Source organism: Osmerus mordax, chromosome 3 (assembly GCF_038355195.1).
Source record: "Osmerus mordax isolate fOsmMor3 chromosome 3, fOsmMor3.pri, whole genome shotgun sequence".
Lineage (NCBI taxonomy): Eukaryota > Metazoa > Chordata > Actinopteri > Osmeriformes > Osmeridae > Osmerus > Osmerus mordax.
This window is the reverse complement of record NC_090052.1, coordinates 15,279,228-15,304,749: the sequence shown is the minus strand read 5'-3', so window position 1 is coordinate 15,304,749 and position 25,522 is coordinate 15,279,228. Positions and strand designations below refer to the sequence as shown.

General features: G+C 41.4%; 1 protein-coding gene across 5 annotated transcripts in view; it reads right to left on the bottom strand.

Moving 5' to 3' along the window:
- The window catches only part of si:dkeyp-72e1.9 (syntaxin-binding protein 4), a 39,380-nt gene extending 14,082 nt beyond the window's left edge, over nucleotides 1-25,298 (bottom strand). For 2 of the 5 annotated variants that reach the window (XM_067232929.1, XM_067232930.1), the window contains exons 1-6: nucleotides 25,182-25,298; nucleotides 14,191-14,264; nucleotides 8,710-8,805; nucleotides 6,004-6,073; nucleotides 5,820-5,894; nucleotides 1,758-1,915 (exon numbers count right to left, since the gene is read on the bottom strand). In XM_067232929.1, the coding sequence (XP_067089030.1) occupies nucleotides 1,758-1,915; nucleotides 5,820-5,894; nucleotides 6,004-6,073; nucleotides 8,710-8,805; nucleotides 14,191-14,264; nucleotides 25,182-25,246 (538 nt within the window). In that variant the 5' untranslated portion in view covers nucleotides 25,247-25,298. Of the gene's footprint in view, nucleotides 1-1,757; nucleotides 1,916-5,819; nucleotides 5,895-6,003; nucleotides 6,074-8,709; nucleotides 8,806-14,190; nucleotides 14,265-24,868; nucleotides 24,960-25,181 lie in introns of those variants that run through there. The other 3 variants (XM_067232932.1, XM_067232933.1, XM_067232931.1) reach the window with 2 other exon arrangements.
- Nucleotides 25,299-25,522: the final 224 nt, after the last annotated feature.

Sequence of the window (25,522 nt, the reverse complement as noted above, 5' to 3'; positions counted from 1 at the left end):
GGACTGCACCTAGAGCTGTACATCCCTCAGTTAGAGGGTACGTCACAAACGTCTAAAGTAGCATCCTTTCTTTGTTTCCTCTCCATCCTCTGCACATTTCTGAGCACAAGTGGTATGAAAGGACCAGTGAGCATCTTTCACGAGGACATTCCTTTGGACTTTAAGATCCTGTACCTTGGAATTTTACCTCAGAGTTTGCTGAAAGGGGACAAACACTTGATGAATGCAATGCTGGTGGCCTGTAAGAAGAATATTACTAGAAAATGGTTATTACCAGAGTGTCCTACAATTACATCATGGAGAGACATTGTAATGGAAATCTACAGAATGGAGCAGATTACAGCTCATGTTAACCAGAGAATGGAAACATTTCTTAAGCACTGGCAAAAATGGTACAACTATGTCACAGATAAATGGCCTGACTGTATTTCTTTACTCTATGGAAAATGATTTCTCCCTGTTTTTGTTTTGTTTTTGTTTGTCTATTTGTATATGTGTTCGTTTGTTCTCATTTCTATACTTGAATAGTAAGAAAATAAGTATACTGTTTGCCGTATACATAGAATCTGAAACATTGAAATATGTATATGTGAGATTCTGAACACTAATAAAAAAATAAAAAATAAAAGAAAGGACCAGTGAGGATCCTCCACTTTCACCTATTGTCTTCCTACAACGTGTCGGTGGAGGAAACGGTGACGAGGACAGAAGGAAGCCACTTGAGACTGTTGAGATGCACCCTGTCAGTGCCCAAGATGGCAGACTCGAAACGCTCCCACAGGGACAGGGTCGACTAGCTCCACCAGGGGGCAGTCGGAGTAGGTTGTGGATGAAGCATGAGAGCCCCCTCTGCACAGCTACAGATATGCTATGAAACGTCTTGGAGGGGAATTTTTCACAGAGACCATTTCACGCACCAACTGCCACGCTTGGATACAGAAACACATTCCCTGACAAGTGTTTAGTAAGCTTGATCTGCTCTAAGCACTAAATAATACCCATCTTGCTGACCAGGAAGGAGGGGGTGCCAGAGGAGCATAAAATCCCAGATGAAACGAACATGAGTTTTGATACAGACATGTTGCTTCTAGACGGGGACATCTGACTGTTTTAGGTTGTCAACGATACTTAGGAAAAAAATACTGAAGGCATGAAGGAAGGGATTCAAAAATATACACCGCTCGTGACAATTGGTAACCAATGAAAGATAACATAATACTAATCAAAGAACATGATCAAAATCAATAAAGAGAGATTCCCATTGCTGTTCTCAAGATTAAGAAAATTAAATCAAGGATGGGGGTGCTTCATCCTAAACATGCTGTTTCATTCCATCATTTGGATTCTCTTAAGAGAACACTGCTTCTCTAAGCGCTCACGTGCACTCCAACCCCATTTATAGACAAGTCTGCCCAGACTGGACAAGCTCCCCCAGCAGAAACAGATGTTTGCAATTGCATAACGCACAAGTTCACTGTCATAAGCTATTTACAAAGGCCCCACTTATTCTCCATACCGAACAGAACACACGCATGCCATAGACACACACTAATGTTGAAGGATTACAACATTTCTCCCAAAACGGTTATGTTCATTTCCACTACACAAACAGGTCTTTCTGTTGGCAGAGCTGCTGCTGTCTTTGCAAGTGGTTTGGCAAAAGCGGCTGAAATGACAAAGCGCTGCTCGAAAATGGAAAGTACTGATGAGGGTTAAACTGAATTGTTGGCTGAGGTGGAGACGAGTGAGGGTCATACCACGTTGTACTTCTGGAAGAGATGGATCGTACCATCTGGACTTGGGGGAGGAGGAAGGGGTAGGAGTGTGTGTTATACCCTGCTGAATAGGAGAGTTGCGTGTTGACCCTGTGCTGCTATTGGATCCATACTTCTCCAGCAGCTCTGCAAATTCTCTCCTTAAGAAAGAAAGAAGAAGAAATCATTACCACCCGAGCACATGAGGTAACTGAGGTATGCTTTCACACAAGGCTTGGGATTAATATGCATTCATAGTTCAGACAAAAACACACACACACTATTGAAATACATTCCAAGCACATATACGTGCATAAAGCAGGCTTTCAACAAAATATACTCATTGGTATTCAATGGTACCTTAGAGCAAATACAGACAATGATAGGTGTGTTCCAAATGGGCGCTTGCATATTGATTCCCAGGCAAAAGGATCAATCAGAGCAATAGATCACATCTTACGGTCAAATTATGTAATGTAATGTATTTGTTTAGCACACAATTTATCCAAAGCCAGGTACAGGAGGGATTTGAATCTGGGACCTCTTGGTCAAATGCTCTACCACTGAGCAATACATACATCACAATATTATGAATTATTAATCATTATGTATTCATTATTACTACCATCACACATTACACGAACCATAGTATTCCTTACATATCTAAAAACAATCCATGAACAATAGTGAAGCTCAACTTTTGTCTAAAGGAGAGATGCTACTAGCATCTCTCCTTTAGACAAAAGGTATTATCTGATTAAGTTATTATCTGAGGAGAGACAGAATGTAAGGCTGTGAGATCAGTCTGGTTAACCAGGATAACCAGCCACTTTCACACTCTCTGAATACCTCTCAGCAACATTGCCTGGTCTAATACCTTCAGGCGACTGCATAACACCACAATGGAGTCATCTTAAATCAATGACATTGCATATTGCATGACAAAAATTATATTGTGGGTGCTAATTCCATTAGGGGTTAGAGAACATCCACTGATGGGTGAAGTTCATAGAACACTCAAAATAACCGATAAAAATCGAGTTTCCAACAAAGGCTCAACCTCAAGCCGATGACACAGGAAATGAGAGATGCGTATTTTTTCACTCAGTACATTATGACAATAATCTTTTCCTGGCATTCCCTCGATGTGTTTACGACCTTGGGAGAGAGAGTATCTCCTGTCTAGACACCCACAGGATGACCCCAGGTACCGTTATGTAAGAACAAGAAGGAATGACAGAAAATGTCTCATTTTCACCCGATAGCGCTGTGTAATACTTTCAGTAGGCACCGTTTCATTCAAGGTTTTCACGAGTATTATTTTCTTCTTCATAATGTCACTATCTCTGTAACCCTGGGCATGTACAACATTACACAAATACCTCTACTGTAGCGATTGAGCGGTGCCGCATGTAGCATGGACCTTTCTGATCTGTTGAGAGGTGGGTGTGCAGGGTGAGAGGTAAAGGAGTATGTGTTTGTCTTTGCTTTACCTTCAGTACATCGGGACATGACCTTAGTTTCCATTGACCGTGTCTCTCTCCCTCTGTCTCTGTGTCCTTATTGGCCCTCTCACTCTGTTTCTCCCCCCCCCCCCCCCCCCCACCTGCTTCATCCCCCCCTCCCCAGACGGTTCTGACTGTCAGATGTGGGTCAGCAGTATCTTTCCTGCCTCGCCAGTCTAAAAAGCACTTCATCCTCCTTACGTCAAGGACAAGAACACCTTACTTCAGGTGTGACCGCGTGAGAACGATCTAATCAGGACGGGTGAGAGGGCATGGCGTCAGCCTACCTGACGCCAATGCTGGTCACGCAGTCCATTCTAAACCCACTTAATCGAACGGATTGGGAGGCTATGAGCATGTGGGACGGCTCGTCTCCCACATTGGAATGGTTTCTCTGGAAGAATCAGTGTCAGAAGTCAAGCTAGGTCAAGTGGCAACGGGGGGTTAAGAACATGGAGTGAATCCCTAGCTCTCTGAGTATGACGAAAAAGATCAAACAAATGGACCACACTGTTGTTATACAACCACAGTCCAGGGGGAGAAGTTTTCTGGTCACCAGCGTACCTGTGTATTACACTAGCTACACCTTTATTATGGGCGGGCATCGCAAACGGCTAGAGAGAGAGAGAGAGGAGAGAGAGAGAGAGACGGGGGATACTGAGATTGAGGCATAATCCCTCCAGCCCCCTCCTTCCTCTCCCCTCTTTCTCCCCCCTCCTCTCCTCCATCCCCCCCCCCCTGCCCTGGCCACTGTGTGGAAGAGTGCAGAGTGCAGATTAGAGCTGTGAGACGTACAGGCTCATCTCATCAGGAGCCACAGTCACTGGCTTAGCCCTCCTGCCTGCCTGCCTCTACCCCTTAGTCTGCTCACATTCCCCTAGATACAGAGAGAAGAGAGAGAAACAGAGAGAGAGAGTAGAAGAGAGTAGGAGACAGAGAGAGAGAGAGAGAGAGAGAGAGAGAGAGAGAGAGAGAGAGAGAGAGAGTGAGAGAGAGAGAGTATGAGACAGAGAGAGACTCCTCCTTACTCATCTATTTATTACATGTTGTGGACTGAAATGCCAGCTATTATAGGATCTGTGACTGGGGGGTATCTAACTAATTACTACACGTCTATTTCTGTCTCCTTCACTGGGGTGATCCGACCTACCGACGTACCTCAGCCTCTTGTAATCTGGCTCCACTAAATGAGTTAATCACACGCCACATGCCACTACGGCGCATAAACAGCCATCAAATGTTTCACTAGGTTATTGTCTCTCTTCTGTTGTACAGTAACTACAGAGAATATCCTGGAAACATCTGGAAACATTTGTACTGGCTAGCACCCAACAACATGACTGAGATATTGTAAGGAATCCTATTATATCACATAAAATCCCTTCGTAAGTCAAATAATGAAGAAGTCTCTATCTTGGCCAATAGTAACCATATGCATGCCTAGACATATCTTTAAATATTAAAATAGTGACACACAATACAAAAGCTTATTGTCTGGACTAAAGCAAGCCATGGCAGACTATCCCATTTTATGGCAGGTGTGAATGAGTGTGTCTCGTCACACCAAAAATGTGACCTAGTTATTTGCTTTCACTTTGTTTTCCCTCAGCATTTGTCTATCTGTGCAGTCGCCAAGCATCACGTTTAGATTTGCAACTACGGCTTCATGCTAAATATAGAAACCTACGGGCCTGGAAGCTGAAACTATGTGTTACAGGTGTCGTCTGCATCAATCAGCGGTGTCGCTTCCTTCTTCACTAGCAGAGACCAGCGCTGGATCTGAGGGTCCTCTGACTCATGCAACAACCACCTCTCACAAACATCGCTTCAGAAGCTATGCCACAGAGAAGCTAAGGTGGGTGGTATTTACACTGAGGGGTTAGTTTAACCAGTGACTTGGTTACACATGAGTAGAGGTTTTTTATTTTGTTTGTTTTTATTTTCACACACAGCATAAGCCTTGTTCTGACAAGAATCATCCTAAAGATGAATTGTGCTTCATATCACATTATTAAAAGTCCCTTTCATGACTATGCCTTCAAAAGTTTTAAGGTCACTAGTACAGCAGCTTGTGATGACTGTGTTGCTTGTTTTTCCGCTAATGTTGTCTTGTTGCTAAGCATTGCTAACACAAGGAAAGGAAGTGCTGGAGGGGGTAAGGCCCCTATCTGCCCAAAAACTTGCCCAAAATGTACGCCATGTTTCCAGGGTCCCACTTTGAAGAGGAAGCCAAAAAGTTCACAGGGGCTGGCCAACACGAGTGCCGATCTAGTTTACCAACAAAATTATTCATTTTGTCTATCAATAATAAATAAAAACGCCTTCTTTTTGATAATCACACATTGGAGAGAATGACAAGCGGAACAAAATGAAAAGGTTGTTCCTTTTGTATGAACAGATAAGAATAGCAACTGAACTTCAATTGAACTTGTTAGTGGAGACAAATATTTGAAAGCTTTGGCAGCACTTCCGGCTTCCATGAACACACACAACCACATTTGTCTTGATTGAAGATTTAGATATTGAGTTTCCGAACTATAGTTCTCAAATCACAACCTACTTTGCTTCTTCATCTCTAGCGATCAGAAGGCGCATGCGATTGGAAGAGGACGCTGACCTCAGGATATCCACAGCACTGGTAAACATAAAACAAACACACACACATAAACTTTTAACATCGCCAAAATGTAGTGAATTTGGATCCTACATGAAAGAGAGTCTAACTTCCTTTTTTGGAAACGTACCTTTCACTTGTGACTTGTATCAGACTATCTCCGTTCACCTCCAAGATCTGATCCCCCGGTTGGAGGTTCCCTGTGGGATGGCCACACAAGGTCAGGTGAGGTCAGATAAAGATATCACAGTGTGTTAAAGGTATTTAGTACATCAGATGTTGCTCTTAAGCATATGTGGACTAAACAACATAGGTAACCGTAGATGTAAAACCTTAAGAAGACTGCTCTACATGTGGGTCTACTTTATCTCAGTTACGAGATCTTTCATACAGTAGGCTCCCCCTCTTTATTTTGGAACATAATACCCCACTCAACTGATCTGAGAACAAGCTAAATATTCTAATCCTCGTATTGGCAATTAGGTTTCTATCAGATAATAGCAGATGAAGTGGTGGTACACTTAAAGAGAGTGTGTGGTAAGACCATAAGCTCATAATTCCTAGTATTTGTAAACAAGTCGTCTAAACTGTGGAGAGAGACGTTGACCTGTGAAGGACACTTACTCAAACAGCAATACATGTGTATTTTCACAGACATCCCTATCCGACCAAGGCTGTCTGAGGAGCGTGCATACATGTGTGTGCATCCGAAGATTACCATATGTCCTTTGAATGGTTTGTTAACTAAAATACATATGCTAAATACGCTGTGGAAGGTCAAAACCACAGCCAAGATCTTTTCTTATCTAAACTTCCGAATGGACTGTCCCTACGCAACATTTCAGATGACATTTTTAGGAGCGCTGAAAGTAGGCCATGTTTTCAGGGTGTTTTATTAATGAATTCATGCCCTAGTGAGAGAACCAATGTCTCATAAAATCCTCTCCTGCCACTCACAGCTCTTTGAACTTGACAGAAAGAGGAAATACTGTATATAGTCTACAGTATCAAGCCTACCCTAGTAGCGATGTACAGTTGATTCCAGGACACTGTGGCAGTGTGGGCACTGGGCTGTCCAACCTTATAATACAGTGTTTGTATTATACTGTATATTTGGCTGTTTAGACAGTAGGAGGTGGAGCAGAGGTGAAAGTGGCTGACAGCAGCACAGACACAAGGCACTGCAGTTTGCTGCTGATGAAACCACAAAGACACCAATTCCCTGCTTTTGCTGGTTCTATTCCAGCCTCCTTTAGACAACGCCTCAGGCTAGTTTAAATATGACATATCCTTCCACCGAGACCACGTAGCGTTTGCTGCTGCTTGCTCCATTCACGTCTGTAGGAAAATACATAAGCTACAGCATGGGCCAAATTAATCCATCCTCCATACATATAGTATAATACAGCCATATTATAATAGCTCTAATCTCTCCTCTCCGAAGCAGTCCCCACAGTAATATATTCATGTTGGTTAGAAGTAATTAAAACCCCCACAGTACTGTACTGAACATCAAGTACAGTCTTATCAGACCCTGTAGTTGAATGTGTCTCCTGTAGGGCATGTTTAAAATGAATCTCTAACATGCCTCGATTCACCTGCTGTATTGTTAGGTCTTGATGGTAGTATACACAAACATTAAAACCGACACATTTTACATGCCTTTGTATCATGATTTAGAAGACAATGTAATTTAATTGAAACTATACTAACCTGCCTATTAAGATTCACCACAACAGAAACTAGCCTTGTTAACTACATGAACTGGATCCCACACAGAGTTTTATAGTCTCAAACGGGCTCATTAGGCTTGTGATAAACACAAGAGAGGAATATGTTATAACAGGAACAGCAGGGGGTGTATTTATATCTTTCCACCCAAAACAATTGATTGAATCACCAGACAACGGAATGTACACTCATTCCATGTATCCAAATTCCAGGGACTGAATTGAATGAGCTGGTGGAGACAGGTATTTCTTCCACAGAGGATGTTAAACAGGGGTCCCATACCATGCAAATCCTGTCACATTTACAGTCCATAAGGCAAGCGTACTTGGAGCCGCAAAATACTATGGCACTCCACTGTGAGGCTGCAGCAGAGTATGAGACAGTTACTGGGGGGAGCAGCTAAATCCAGCCTGACACCGGCATTAGCATTTACAGTGAGCTTTGGCATGCCACTTCTTAACCAAAAACACTAGGAGTTAGACAACTAAGGACATACTGCTACCAGATGAAGTTAAATCTTATTTTGTTCTTTTTTATAATTATATAAAGTGTGTAAAGTGTACCTTTATTGTTTATGTGTTGGATTATAGTTGAAGTGGGTTTTGGAAGGTGCTGCATTTATAATTAGGGCTGTTCAAGGGGATCTATGAAAATGGGTGAGGACTAGGAAAGCGGACCAAGGATATCACCTTGGTAACCCTACAAACTGTTTTTTAGAGCACCTCATCACTTCTCCAATTAAACCATTCAAGGTTGTAATTCGGGAGTGCAGGCCCAATTGGGCATTTCAGAAGCTCTCATCCACAATAATGAGATTGCTCATCTTTGTTCATTAGCGAAAGCTGTCCAAATCATGGGGTCATTTTATTAAACAAGGCTTGGTCTGGCAAATTTGGTAGAAATTGATCAGTGGTTGCCATCCCTAAAATCCTTCACAGGAGGTCTCAAACCAAGAACCTCGTCCAAAAGGCACAAGAGCGATTATTTGCTTATTTTGGAACATAACAGTACAACCAAAAGATTAGTGTACAGGCGTGCCCCCTACTGATTTCAACAGAGAAAAGAACATACATAACAAGAATTAAACAAAAGAAAGGTCCCTCACCATCAAGCGAAGCAAGGCCACCAGGTAATATCCTTTTGACATAGACGCCAAACTCTTCTCCTGTCTGCTCCTTCACTCCCCCGATGACTTTGATTCCTGATGGCAAACAAAACCAAAATATTAACCTCTTGCATTCCTGTTGTAGTGTTGTTTGTAACTTCAGGAAGGTCAAGTCAGGTCAAATCATACACACCCTTGTGCTACAACAGTGTGCATGTTCATTCCCTAATGGTAATGCCATCAAACCTGAAAGGTTTTTTAAAAGGCTTAAGTCAGACCACCCTATGTGCCTTTTCCAAGTTGTCTGAGTGATTACACCATCAATGATTTGATTAATTGTAATAATTCCATATTAATTGTGGGTGAGTGAATTTTCTTCATCTTTTAATGAGCACATTACGCAACCGAGCCACCATACTAAAACAGTACCCCTCAATGAATGTAAAACTGCTATCATCAGCATTCTGTGAAAGTGGGTGTGGAGTTCAAATAGCCCCTACTAAACCCCAGTATAACACCAATATAACACACACAGCATACACACACGTTAATGTAAACACACACACACTTTAACTAGAGTAGCCAGAGGGCTACTTGATCTGCACAGTGTTCATGTTCTCATTCTCTCCTGAACATTAAACAAGATAAAAGAAGCCATAACCAGCTTATGTACTCACTGGTGAATAGCTATGAGTCTTAATAAAGTGAGGATTTAAACAGGCTCGGGGAACAGAGAGGCTAATACTCAGCAGGGTACAGCTTGCACACACATGAAGGAACAGGGCTCATAGGGCTCTACAGTTGTTTTGGCACCGGCTCCAATTTTAGATTAGATTAGATATATTTGTGAAGGAGGAGAAAATGTGATGTTGAATAAGAGAGAGCGCACAGTGGTGTTTGTGTGCTGCAGTAGCACCCCAAAGACTTGACCTCCACCACGGAAATGTTCTTTGGTATCTGTGCCTTCCTACAGTGTTGAAAAGAATAGTTGTCACAGATGAGTAACGGCAGATGAATGAATGTGGTTCCATGAACAATAACACACCTATACAACACAATCCTGTTTGGATGCTCAACCTAAAGCTTATTAACCGTCGGATGAAGAAAAGGATTGAGGTAGATGAAGTGGAGGGTGCAATGAGCTGGGGTGGGGTTGGATTTTAAGCAGGCATCTTAGCAGGCACCTTTGGGCCAACCAGAGCCCCAGGAGGTCTGTCCTGGTCCCAAGGGCATACACACACGATGCCCAGATCAGCAGCCCAGACCCCCCTACTAGACGCTCTATCACCATGGTGACGGCTAATGAGACAAGGTCGGATGACGACTCTCGGCAAGTAGACAATCCAGAGCATAAGGGTAACAGGGAGTTTGACTGTACTGTATGTCCTTGACATGCACTAAATAATCACCACTGCAAAACCTTTGTGCTTCAATGTGGAAGTGATTTTAGAGTACGATTAGAGCTAACTATAAGGTTCTCAAAAGATTGAAGCCATTGTTCACTTGGGCAATGTACAATTTTAAAGGTGCAATAGGTTTGATTTATTTCAACTTTTGTCACCTGTAAACATGTTGTGCAAGCTAAAGAGATCTTCTCTCACACAGACAGCTCAATGCCAGTGGAATGTCAATTTCTAATTTTGGAGCGACCCGCTACTTTTCAGACAATTATGTTCCAGCCAACCTGATCCAGCAAATCGCCTCCTTGTGTTATTTTGTGAAGCCACTGTCAATCACTGTCAAGCTGGAGGAAAACACAGAAGTTCAGACAAGAATTGGGGGGCGCTGTTTCTCTAAATGTTTACCTGCTGCAGCTTTAAATAACACACATCCTGTTAAACTTGTTTTCCTTCTGCCATTTCAGACATCATCTTTCTGTGGTGCATATAGCTCGGTAGAAAATTCCCTCTGCATTAAAAATAAATCTTATTTGACTGTGAAGATATCCAAACATGCCAGAGCAGTTGTAGAACATGCACCAAGTACAATGTCGATTTCCCTGGTCTAGGATCGGGTAGAGAGAGTCCTCTCACTAGGATTACGGTGCTTGAATTGAGTTGCGTCAGACTAGAATGAAAGCTAATTATGACAACATCAACATCAATTAATGCCAATGACTAAGAGAGATGGCACAAAGCAAACTAGGGGTCAGAAAAAAAGGAATTAATGAAGAGCTAGCATCAGGCTAGGATGCTGATGTAGGTAATACAGAATGCAATTGAGGTAATGGTCCTATTATAATAATAATGTCATATTGCACATTATTTAAAGTTTGCTGCCTGATTTAGAGATTAAACAAACTTTTCATGGCAACAGTGTACTACTGTACTTCTGGTAGGAATCTGTATAAATCACCCATTCAGTCGATTCACAGCAGTCATTAACAGGACATTCGCAGTACAAATGTCCATTTGTTGTTCTTGTAGGCTAGAACACAGCGACCAGACCCCAGCATATTCAGTCTCATTTATCTAGCAGAACAGGACCTCTTTAGCTTCAGGCTGCTCTGCTGTTACCAGGCAGACAATATGTTAGCACTAATTGGGTTCTGAGCAAGAGGGGGCATGTTAATTATCTGGTATCTTTGGTGAGTTCCTCCCCTCTTTCCACAGGCTACCTTCTGAGGACAGCAGTATGATAGCAGCTTCTGGAACCACTAGCCCAAAGCACTGTCCATCTCCAGCTAAGCACAGTCATTCTTTTTATGTATTCACTAAGGACATCAGAAGACTTCAGAGATGTGTTTTTTGTTACTGCTCAGTAAAAAAAAAGAAATTGTGGATCATTATTCCATGCTCACGCAGAGTCAAGGGCATTTATTCCTCCTAAGGATAGAATACAATTCAGGAGATGAAACAGTTTGCAGAGAGTCCTTGCAAAGATCATAGAACTAAAACAGATTTTTTTTAAGTAGCTACTGAAATATTGTTGATACATAACACCCATGATGATTAAAAAAAAACATTTTGTACATGTAACTCTAGAACATATTTGCTGTGTTGTCTATGCTTTGACAATAAACTTTAGTTTATTGCTTCTTTAAATAATTCAAACTTTGCTATTGAAGTGAGAATAGGATACCCAAACACAGATTATTCTGGAAAATACACACACTCCCCTCCCACACACTGAATTAGGTGGCAGAATGCTACAACAATGAGATTAGTGAGCATTGCCTTGTACGCAGAGGTAGCAAAGCCGCATGAATGTAGTGTAAAACCTGTGTGTTACTGAAAGATGCATCTATTTTAGTTCTACAAAACAAAATACATTGACTATGGTCTTTTATTTAGAAGATGACTGGTTGAGACTGACCCATGCTTCTGGATATATTTGAAAGCATCAAACCTGGATGGACTTCCAATAGAACAGATTCTATATTCTGACTAAGATTCTCAAAAACACAGACACACACACATCAATTCCAGAAGCTTTTTTCCAAGGAAGTAACATATTTCTACCCTGATGTTCTGCATATGCAGTAAAAACTATTCCCTTATTTTCACCATGACAGTCAATTGAGAAGGAACAGAGTTCCGTACAAGCTGAGTTTGTGACGCAGCTTAAAACTGTATAGTTCGCCGGTGTGTTATGTACAATGTGCCCAGGTCGGCATGAGTATGTGGTTTGTTCATGCCCCTGTGTTACCTTGTATGCAGTCCTATGAATAGTATGTGTACTTATGTGTGTTTCTACATGTGCAACATGTCGACATGTGTCATCTGTGTGTAACGCAGGGTAACTAATGGGTTAATGTTAAACGGATGTTAGTCTTAACTGACTGTGGAGATAAAGATCAGATTAAGATGGTTCGGTGGTTTGGGGCAATTAAATGACATCTAGATATTGAGGGTCGGCTTTAGAAAAGGGCGGGGAAAAACCATAGGAGTAAAACCAGAGATTTCCTTGGAAGAGCTTGATGTAAGGAAAAAGAGAACTATTATAAAGAAAATCAAAGTGCTAAAACCAGTAAAGTAATAATAACAAAAATATTATTATTAGAGACTGTTCTTTTAGAGCCTGGAACCATCGGTATTTGGAAACGCCAGTTGCACATTTTTGACCGTCTTGGTAAGCTTCACTCGTTGAACTACGATGCTAGCATGAATATCACAATGCACGCACAAGTTTGATGTTTGTTCTTTGTTAACCCTTGTGTTATCTTCGGGTCATTCTGACCCATCAGTCATTGTGACCCACCGTCGTATTGCGGCAACTTTAACGCATACAAAAACAAAGTGAAGCATTTTCTTTTAACTGTTGGGCTGTCTCAGACCCCCCACATTGCGAAGGTTAAAATAAAAATATTTTTATTTGTTTTTGTATTGGGTAAAATTGGGTAAACACAACGATGGTTCGTTATGAACCTTTGGGTCATGTGACCCGAAGGCAGCACAAGGGTTAAAATGTATTACAGGGCTCGTAAATGTGTACGGGTGCGACTACATTTTTTCCTAGGTCGCACCGGTGCACCTAACCTCCTCGCATCCGCTGTCTCTCCACAAACGAAGCGTTTGTTATCCTAACGGTGCGTTTACACTGCAGCGACGCGATGCGAGCGACAACATGTTTTCCATTCATTTTCAATGGAGCCAGGCGAATCGCTTGCGTGGTGCATTGTGGGTAGCGACGCGACGCGATCGAGTTGAGATTTTCTCAACTTTATGCAAATGAGGAGCGATTTTCGCTAGCGATGGCCAATGGCAGTGTTTTCTTGTTTCTCGTAACGTAGCAACCATGGTAAACATTTCTAGCTTTCAGTTTTTAAGATGGAGGAGAAACTAATCGCCTGTGTGGCTGCATATCCAGTCTTGTACGATACGTCTCTGTATTTGTACAAAGACATTAATAAAAAGAAGTCCTAGGAAAAAATTTAGTCGCCCCCGTACACATTTTGGGCGCATAGTGCGACCAAATTGGTTGCACTCTAGAGCCCTGCATGTCCAGACCAAGCACAAACTGCAAACCCACAGTGCTCCAAGTCAAAGGAGCTACACAGTATTATCAAGTTTGAATGCAGTTGCTGGTTACGACGACTTCTCACACACAAACACACACACATGCATTTTGCCAACTGCACAAATCAACATGTGTTGACACGTGACAAAGAGCTGCTCATTGCTACCCATTATTTTGATTGCAATCCCACAAAATAAACCCACTAGCAGACAAAAGGGAACGGTAATCTATTCAATTTAGTGCGAGCCTACATGTTCACTTTGCAAACCTCCATGTTTAAGTGGTCTAGCTGGCATATGTAACTGTGGTTACACCAAAAGAACGATGGAGTTGAAATCTTTCTAAATCAGACATGTTTATTATAATAATAATTAGTGCATTGATTCATAATTAATTGATTTCCCCAAAATAATATTTAATATAATCTGTTATGGTTAACCTTCAAGTATGTTTTGCCATTAGATGTACATCCATCTTTAAGTGTCTCCCAAATGGAAATTGAAATACAAGGAATAGACTTACCCAGACCATTCTCACAATCCTTAAATTCAATGGAATGCACAGCGCGATCTACTCCATATGGACCCATTAGTGTCCTGTGGGGTAAGGGAAGGAGAAGTAGAAAGGGTAAGAAGGTGAGAGGAATGGGGGAGAATATTGGAGAGTGTCACAGAAAGAAGAGTTGATCACAAACATCACATTCTGAAGTAGTGTCCAATTACCACCACCCCCCCCATGTCCCCCCAAAAAGGATTCCCACATTACATTATGTCTACATAAATATTTCTAATAAATGACTAAAATCGTTACACAACAGGACGAATACCTCGGGAACAACATAAAATATCACATATTCAAATGTATTCATACAATTCCCTTGTAATCCTAAGTGATCCCCCTGAGGATGCTGGCCCACAGCATCATTAGGATGGTTTTAACATGGTGCTGGTTGGGCCAGTGTGCACCCCCACCTCCCCTGGTTTCTCTGCGGTCAGCGGTTTTGAACCACCAGATTAGCTGTGTGGAACCAACACAAAGGACTCGACCGGGATCCCGGGCAAAAATGGCCCGTAACCTTGGCTTCCCCATTTAAACGTGGCAAGAAATCGTCAGGATGTGAACTATCCATTGAGCATTGGACTTTAGATTCTGATTCAGCCCCTGGGGTAGGAAATGTATCAATATTTAAGAGTGAGTGGCTCAGATAGGTCAATTTAACAAGGTCGACATGTTTCTCATCACTGAAATACATAAAGGTCTGGTTAAGGCATCAGCCATGGTAAGCAAAGCTGCATTATGTAAACATTATACATGTTAAGTATCTAGTAAATACAAAGGTTTAACCAAAAATAAGTTTATTAAACGTTGTAAATCATTTCTCATTTGAAGTAGCATGAATTGTATATGCATAGTCAATTAAAAACAAATAAAATCTATATTTATCCTTGGATCAACCCAAATGCTACAGCAGTCTTAAGACAACCCAGATGCCACCCGCTGACAGAACACCAGACCCTCAATTTTCTTCATTTAGTCAGTAAAGATTGGCACCAGCACTGTAAACACACTGGACTGCCAAAGCTGTCTATTCAATCAACCATTTTAAAGATTTCTGGCTAAGCCTAAAAGCCAGTTTGCTGCAAACTGGTTGGTTGGTTTTAGGGTTTGTACGTTTACCAGTGGCTAGAAATGGGTGGGATACAGTCTTTAAAGTGAAGGAATGTCAAAGCTAAAGCTTATTTACCCGCACCCCTATACAAAGAAGGTATATTTTTGTTGTATTAGAGGAAACATAAGGGTAAAGTGGTAACATTGTCTTTGTTTAAGACCCTAGAGCACATCATATGGATGTGCGTAGGCTCTGAAAGACACTGGGAAAGCACATAGGTTACTACAAACAGGGTAACGTAAAGGAAATTACAGCGCATCCATCCTTTACGCATCAAAACATAAACATCTTGTATTAAACCGTACTCAACACGTACTACAAACAGGAGTAGACCCACGTGGTCAGTGGGACTACTACGGCACGGATCTTAAAAAGTGAAATATTGGAGCAAAATGAATGTTATCTTTTGGACATCTGCAGGAGATTACACGGCTGTGCTGTCCCTTCAGCACCACATGCTCTGTTGTTGTTGAGCTGTATGGGTAAATGGACTCAACGAGTCTTTACAATTATTCAAAGACGAACAAGTAGGCACGACAAACTAGCAACATTTATAAAGAGACAAATGTAAGAAACAAGCACTTAACCTTTGTTTTGAAAGCGTGCGCTCGCTACATGCTCGTAAAAAGTCGAGAATGGACTACGTGAAGTGCGACTTTAACAACGGCATTCCACAACAATAATCGATTTCTGCACCTCTCCGCAACTTTTACCTGCTAATGATGACAGCTCCTTTATACATGACAGAAAACGTTGGCATTTTGACTCCAAACACTTCAATTTTCCCCCCAACGACTGTCCGCGCTTCCCCCCCTTGCCACGTCCACCAATGCTTCACCCGTGCGCGGAGGTCTTTCCTTGCGCAAGCCACATGATCATCTGCCTACTGTGTCCTCTAATTCCGCGCGCAGTTAACAGATTCACTCCAAAACTCCATCACCAACTTCAACTACAGATTAAATCTGTTACGCAACGAACACGAGCAAACAAAAAGGGAGGTCACAGTGCACTGCGAAATGAAATGAAACATTTTGACGTCGGTTCGTTTGAATGTGGCTAAAGTCTTTCTGTTTAAGGGGAGTGTGTGGCAGACTGATGTAGGTGTTAGGCGAAAAGCTCCTTTAAGCGCTCCATCCTTTCTTCATCAAGCAAACCGCATGGTTGTTGGACCCTTGCGGTCCCACAGTTGGGGCAGCTTTTCATGGTATACGTTTGCATTTCCACCAATTCGTCCAGTCTTAGTAGACTTGAAGATCAGAAAATGCCAAACCTTACAAGTATTACACCCTCTTATAAATAAATGACATAAAATTATGACACGTGACACAGACTTTGTGTTTTCTATGAACAAGTTGGTTGGTAAGGCTTATACTGACTGCAGAGCTACAGAGAGTGGTGGCCACTTGCTTTAAGGTTACAGAGGTGTCCCAGCTCTCTGTCTCTACGCTCTGTATAACTGTCTCGAAGGCCACCGTCCATCTTGGAATGAACTATACTCCACCTCTTATTGTTGCACATTCTGATTTTTTGTACTTTTTTTTACTCATTGCACGTTGCAAACTTGGCCTACATGTATAACACTTATATTACATTCATATTCATATTACTTGTTTATAGTTTTTGGGGTTGTATGTACAGTATTTTTCTCATTTTATGCTGCACCAGAATTGCCCTCTGGGAAGAGAACATAAAAACAATATTTAAAAAATTGAACTGACATCTGTTTGATGATGATGAACAAATGGTTAAAGGTTTTCAAATAACTCTAAACTCTAAATATATTGAGTTCTGTCTTCTTATTTGATATGCGTTTGGGTATATGACATTGAGCTGGAAGGTGAGGATCTGATGTTGGCATTGTATTCCTACACCATTTGAAAAAAAAACATTTAATCTCCTGAGCCATTATATTGCATTGTCATTAGTCTTCTAATCTAAATCCTATCAACTGAAATTGTGTGGCTTGTCTTTGTGTTTATGTGCATGTGTGTGTGTGCAAATTTGCACAAGTGTTTGTCTCTCCTTTTCTGTGTGTATGTACATAATGTGTGGACAAACACATTATGTTACTACCATGCCTTGAAGCGTTTATGTGGGTAAAACAACCATTACCTTACTTGAAGTATAAGGACAAATAATATGTCCACTTATTATGACAACAGAACATGAATGAAAATGGCCTCTGACAAGAACACAAAATAGATGAATACAAGAGGTAGCAGTGCTACATTTATTCATTTAGCAGACATTTATTCATTTAGCAGACGCTATGCTATCTATTGTACTGAGCAAATGAAATATATATCCTGGGCCAGCAGTATAAGCCTACATACAGTATAGGCATTTGTGATGTAGTCTCTCAGTGTGTTCTGGCTGGTCCTTTTACCTTTGTCCCACGTAAGTCTGGAATGTCATGTTTGCTTAGGGGTGCTGTCACTAGGGTGAGAAGTTAGGCTCATGGGAGAGGACATGGTTTTGTTACACACTCCTACCAGCAGTATCTGTTCATGATTTCCCATTGATATTTAAGGTGACACACACCTCAGCCCTAAACTACATTTGCAGGCTAACACTCATGTCACACACCCAGAGAGCTGTAGCACAGATGGAGCCACAAGCAAAGGAAAGGTGGGCTTGTATGGGAAGTAACCCGGAAAACATGGCTGACCAACCATTGGCATGTGGCGTAAATTACCTTCTGCTGCAGCTGATGGCTCACTTATGGGCCGCTAATGGTTGACTGTAATTCAGCTAAACAATAGCTATTTATCATAGAAGGTTACAAGCCACCGGGGTCAATGTTTCACTCATCTGTACTGTTTCCTCTCTGACATATCTATGGGTTCTGATTGGATCTTCTGACACACATGCCACTCAGCACCTCTCAGAAACAGTGCTTCAGACAGTTACAGCATAAAACTGTCGATCTAATTGATGGAGGGAAATGTTGCCGATATAAAATAGTTTTTCAGTGCCACCCAACCAACTTCTTGAACAGCACTGTGTCTACTGTGTACCTACATAACACACCATTACAAAACTTGTCAACAAGCTAAGTGTTGAGTAAAAACTCAACTGGATCAGAGAGCCTGGAAGGGATCCCAGTGTCTTACCTCATACAGTACCCATGTCCAGGGTGGAAAGACTAGCTTTAGAACTGGATAGCTAACATTCTTCTTCTGTACATATTATACAAGTTTTAGTCTACTATATGTTGACTTATAATTGGGCAAGAAATTATATAGTGCCATTGATTGCTCAAAAAAAGACACATTAAGATTTTGAAATATTGTATTTGTGGAAGGCTACAGAATGCTAGGAATTCCTATGCAGATGTTTAGAAGATAGTACATCGACTACAATCCTAAATAATTAAAGAACCAATTTTTTCTTTAAAGGCTGTCTAGAGGAAGTTAGAAATCAACAGATGAGCCCATCCATGATTGCAGTGTTAATGCTACTTTCTAAGCTTTAATTTGATGTAAATCTCCATCTCCTCCCCTCGTCTTTCCTCTGCATAGCTTGACGCATCTAAGATGACGCTACCACTGCAGATTAATGCAGGCACTTCCTGAGAGAGCACAACCATTGAAAGTGATCAATTTGTGGCATGTCTGTGTGTGGTTTTGTTTATCTGAAGAAAGGGAATGATGTAGTGGTCTAATATGGAAGCTAGGTGTCCAGTGTGTCCAAGTGATAAGTAAAAACAACCCTCTCTTGTGAGAATCCTGCAATAAAAAATGATTGGATTTCAAGGATTACATAACAAAAATACAACTGAAATGCGGAATTCCCCAATCTATCTCATAAGCAACAGTGGAAAGCAAGGAAACAATTCCATCCTGGTTTGATTTAGGAAAAACAACATACCTGGACCAGCACAGTGTGACATGATTAATGCTGGAGGCTCCCTGTGTGTATGTGTGTGTTTGTGTGTGTGTGTGTGTGTGTGTGTGTGTGTGTGTGTGTGTGTGTGTGTGTGTGTGTGTGTGAAAGTGGTAGGGGGTGCATGTGCCCATTAGGGTGTGTGTACATTTTTACGGGTCCGCAGTTACCTGTGTGAGTGAGAGCAACAGAGAAAGACAGAGTGTATGTCAGTGTGTGTGTTTGTGTGTGTGTGTGTGTCCTTTTCCTAGTGTGAGTAAGAGTAGGAGAGACCTGGCTTGCGCACAGGGCAGTTTATCAAATCCTGTGTGGCTTGCTGTTTCCCCCCTCCATCCATCATGGAGTGGACCCAAGAGGGACTGCCCTGCCTGTCCACTGTCGACACACCTCGCTGTTACATCAGCCAGTTCTCTCCCCCCTTCCCCCTTCATTTCACACTCCACTATTCACCTCATACGCTTGCTGCTCCATGGTTCAGGGTAAACATGGATATTCTTGAAGCCAATCATAATCTCAGTGTGAAAACTCTGACTACTGTTGTTAGTAAAAAAACTCAAACATTGGGGATTATTGAGATTGAAAAAGGAACCAAACAAAAGATAAACACAACCGCCCCCCTTCCACAACAGACACACCCGTTCCTTACAAACAATAGCCAATACACACATACCCGTTCCATACAACAACACAATACAGTGACTTATTCTCCTCTTCTCCATGCAGCAACCATGGTAACAACTGTTTGCATCAGAACTTTAATCACCAAATCTGCACAGTGGGTTGTTATCAGATTATGGGATTATCCCATCCACATTGAGAAATCACACAAAGGCATGGGGCCAGACATGCGCACACAATACGCACACAGCTCATGCAAAGAGAGCCCTAACCACCACTGCCCTGAAGGGTAGTCCAAAGCACCCCAGAGAGGGGACTCCACAGATCTCCACCTGACGCCATGACTTCATTATGGTTCCCTTTCTTAAGATTCTGTTAGCACAGATGAGAGAGGAAAAAAGAGAGATAGAGAACGAGAGAGATGAAAAAAAAAGAGAGAGAGAGAAGGAGACGAAAGAGAGAGACAGAGAGGGAGGGAGATGAAAGAGAGAGTGAGTGAGAGAGAGACCAGTCTGACCTGTTTACGATGAAGTGGATAATGGGAGCAAGGCTGCCCTCCATAGGTGAGGAGGGGAACGCAAACAAGCTCTGGGAGACTTAGACATGCTGCTGTTTATAGATTCAGGAACATTGACTGCAGTGCTCATAGCCAAATAGCTAATAGGTTTTTCCAAGTGTTACAACTGTCCCTACACAGAACATACACATTGTGAGCAAAGCTAAAACAAGGATTTAGGGGGAAATCCCTTAAAGGCTATTCAGAAGCACCTAGTATCTGTTCTGGGTTATGGTCAGTACGGTCAGTTCTACACTCCTACACTCAAGGTTAATAAGATTGCTGTGAGATGATCTGAAATTTGTATTTATGTTGGCAAGTTGCACAGTGCTAACAGAAACAAGAGAACTAACAGAATCAACAGAAGGAACTATGTTTATTGCAATAGTTTATGTCAGCTTCATAGCTTTACGTTGAGAAACACAAGAAACTTAATTAAGCCAAGTGCCCTCTAAGACTGTTCTACTGTCAAGTTTATGCCACCATGGATTTATAGGGTACGCTGTTGGTATCCCAGCTGCAGTACAACCACTAGCAGGGCTCTATGTCTTACACAGAGGAATGTGTTTTATTTCACCTATATGGAGCTGTCTACAAACCAAGGAATCTTAATGCTTTACTGGAACTGAAATCGGAATCTAGAGAATGAAATGCAAAATACAAATGGAAACAAGAAGTCCTAATAACTGAGACATAAAAATAAGATGCATATTTATACTCCTGACGACCCTTTTGGAGTCTCATAAAACTCAATGTAAAGTTCAGTGAACCCAGTCTGTGAATGTAACTGAACTTCCCTGACAGCTTATCCATCTTCAGATCTTTGACCTTCGGTTTAATTTTGTGGGTTGTCAGAGTATTTTGTCCCCCAAACCAGCCAGATTTGATACTCAGAACAAAACATTAATAACCCTACTGGAATTAAACTCTCCCGCAGGTTTAAAGTCAATTATGCCCAACAACTACACATGGAAATATAAAAATGCCAAGAGTAAGATATATCGAAACATTGTCATTAAAAACGGAACTATCAGCAGAATGTGGGTTGCCCCAATGATTGCTATGCTGCTGAGTGAAGAGCTCAAATGAAACCCTCTCCAGCTTGGCTAATTACAACTGTCTAAAACTGGCACCCTGTTTATGTCGTCTCCGTTCAGAAACAGCCTCGATAGATTGTTGACACAGTCAACGGACACTTCTAAACGGACACGTCAAACCAATCAGCGAAGCGCGGTTCTGTCAATAGGTTATAAAAAACGAAACAAGTGTTCTTCCCTGGGGGTGAACCAAGTCAGCATCTTGCTACTCAGATAAAGATTGCTGGTGGAGGTAAAATCAAAACCAATGAAGTCATTCACAACGAATCGATAGCCACCGTGTTGGATGTGGGCAGGGCGGGGGGAAAGGGTTGATGAAGGGTGAATTGGAATCCCATTACTCTGAATTGATTTTGCTCAATGAGGAAAAAATGAAGCTGATTCAGTGTATGTGTGAGTGGATGGTAACATTAAGAACACATATTGATAGTGTAAGAAAGATGTGATGATGCGTGCTTTTAGACTGGTGGGGATAATAACGGCTGCTTACTGAAGGAATATTGAATTTTGATTAAACTCGTAAAATAGACTGCAAATGCAAGGGTCCAGTCTGGAGTCACAAACAGAAAATCAGGTTGCCTACATCTGAAAATAATCGTAAATATTGATTTACTCCAGGGCTAATGCAATATTCTAATGTACCCAAGTTATATTTGGTGGGAAACTAAGAAACAATTGACCACAATTCTTGACAAACTAACAACTGTTAGAATTATCTATCAATTGAGTGTCTGGTCACCAGGATTGTCCATTACATTTCTTGTCTTGTGAGTTCGCAAAAAAAGGTCAATTGGTTCAGAATCTCAATAAAAACTAAGAAACAAGAGGGTTACAAACGTCCATTCAAATAACAATGAAACTGCATTCATAGGTTAGAAAATAGACCCTCTCCTCTAAACCCAGGTGTAGTTTTGCTCAATGGAATGAATGCAATGAATTAAAGACTAGGAGAGTTGCAATCTGACACACAAGTAATCCACTCTACAATGAAGGGGTCAGATAAATACCGATGCTATAAATAACATCCAATAATATATAAATAAAGTAAGAGAGGGAAAATGCGACGCCCACAGTGGCTCGTTACTTTATGATGTGATATATGGCGTTTTACAGTGCACCATATTTCTTAAAGTCTGAAGCCTACAGTATGAAAAGGATATAACGTATGTGCCTAGGCAAGACATTTGCATCTTTTTCTAAATTCAATATAAACAAACGACCGAATCATCTACAATGGTACACATTTTAACAGCTGATGGCAATGAATAGTGTCATAATAGTTCAATTATTCATTATATTTTCAGAAACCTAACCTAGCAGACTCCTTACCGTAATAAACAACAGCAAGAGAATGTGACTGATTAAGATCCTGTTCATTGGTGTGCAGGGGCAGGGAGGATGTGAGAGAGGTGGACACTGCGTCATGTTTGTGTATGTGTACTGTACCATGCAGACAGGCTGAGTACACATGACAGGTGACCAGTAAATAACCTGTCTGCCACCTTATTATGTCCCACACCTCTCTGGGGTATACCAGACCTTGATTTGCATCAGTGGAGTGTCAGCTTTTGTGGATGACATGACAGAATCGGGAAGAGTATAGCCTACAGTCACAGATGTGCAGAAACACTGAAGGACAAGGCCAAAACACTGAGTGAAACAAGTGACCGCAATGGACAGGGACCACTACCTGTCTTTCATGTCTAAATCTGTACACCTGTCTACATCAAAATGTCAACAAGATAGCACGAGAAGACGACAATACAGTTTTGAAAAAAGATACTAAGAATGTAAAAAATGTAAAAACACATAAAACACAATATCAACATTTGAAGGAAACATCTTAAGGGCACAATGTATATAGCGCTTCAATTTCACAATGCACAAGGTCATACACTAGTTTTTGCTCAATGATGGTACAACGAAATCTTTCTCAACCTTCCCTCATACAATACTGGCAAGATGAAAAGCATCTCAAAAGGAAAAAGACCTCAGAATCTATAAAGTCAATTGTTAATCAATTCACATTAGCTATTAAATCACAGGCAGAACATTGACATTACAGAAAGTAATACTTTTCAACCAAATTCCTCACTCAATGTTTTTAGTTTACGCTTAACTTGGCTTCTGCAATTTACTGTGCTGACATTTTATCCTTTTATTATGGTTCTTATGCATGCACAGTGGCAAATTTCCATAAACCTAACATTACAGTCATTTGTGACAAAGTCTGTCTATAGACCCATGTAAAACACTTTGCGACCTTTCTGACAAAAAAAAATGATAACTGATAGCCGACAAGGTCTGTCCCAGCCCTGTCTCAAGTAACAGACCACGAAGATCAAACGCTGACCCTATACAATCTAACAGAGTCCGATGGCAAATTAGTCAACAGTTTATGTATCATATGTGTGCTAAAGGCCTACCGTCAAAACAGTCAAGAACCATATTGGGTGACCCCAGAACAGACAGAAACCAGTCATGACAAATGTTAACAAATACATTTACCCATGGTTGTAAAAACAACTTTCTTGAATACCTGCGACACGCCGCTCTGTACTTCTTGGATGGATTCATCCGGATCGGAAACATCATGCGTTCTAGCGTCCCGCCCTCTGGATTAAATTCTAGGATGCCAGTGATGTAAATCAAAAAGTAGTCCCATAGCTCAGGTAACTTGGGGGATGGATACATGAGGTTAGGTTACAGTGCGCTTTGGCACAGGTGCTTCTATCAGAGGTGGTGTCAAACGGGGGACGCCAAACGTCTCAAATTACCTCCCTTAAGTGGACCAAGCTGACCCTGCCATATTGTTCAGGGCCTAAATTTAGTTGCAAGTCACCGGGCAGACGAAGTCCTCCCCAGGTACGACAACGAACACCAAGTTACCTCCACTAGCTTCCTCTCCTTTTTAAGTCTGCGCATAAGCGTGTGTCGTTGCCTGGGGCATTGCTTACGATAGCTTTTTATAGGGCTGGTCGCAAATTGCGGACATAAACAATTTGGTTATTCGATCGGTACTGTGATTGAGTTAGGCTAAAAGTCATTAACGAGAGACAGACTCTCGAGACAGGAGACGTTAGAAAGTGCTTCGCTAGGGAGTAATGGGACAGATGTTGGAGACACAAAGTTGAGACCTTTTCTACAGACATCACAATATATTTTTCTTTAGTATTAGTGACAGATGATGTCTTATCAACAAACAAATAAATTAATAACATTAAAACGGATTCCTGTTTTTGCTTCATTTGGAAAGCATTTGGCTATTAGAGAGAATCATAGCCCGATATAGCCTACAGTAGGCTACTGATAAAACAATACAAACATTACAACAACTTTTTGTGACATAGAAGGTTTGTGAACATGAAAGCGTACCGTTATTTTGTATATCTGCTGACGCACGCAATCACCGATTTTCTGTTTGAAACAAGCACGAGAGAAACTGCGCAACATTCCCGTTGTGATTATAAAACAGATACGACTAAATTTGTCCATTCACAAGTTCCAAAAAGCGATTTGACAATGTAAAATTAAAAAAATATGAAACAATTATGCTTGGACAGAGTAGCCTAGTTTATAAGCTGTAAAACGTTAAACCCGTAACAACACGCATTTAACTACAACGCTTAAAAAACTTTAACGTGCAAGTGCCATACATAACCTTAAACTCTTGAATACCATCTCTTACCAGTAGATGAGCGAGAGTCCATCAAAACGCTCAAGCTCTCTTCCACGCTCTTTCAGAAATGACATAGCATCCAAAGGACTGATAGGGTCGAAATCGTCAGCTCCTGTGCTTCGGTTTCAGAGTTTCAAAACAACCACGATGATCTCAAAAAACGCATCACTCTGCCTTCATGTCAATTTAGTTGACGCGCTGCACACCGCGTCCCTTCGCTGAGTATGTAGATGTGTCAGCACTCATTCCACATCAAATCAATGAGACCGATCTTGCAACAGTATAGCAGAGAGCGGGAAGCTCAACCGGCGCGTTTCTAATCTGGTGGACACGTGGGTTTTATGCTGACA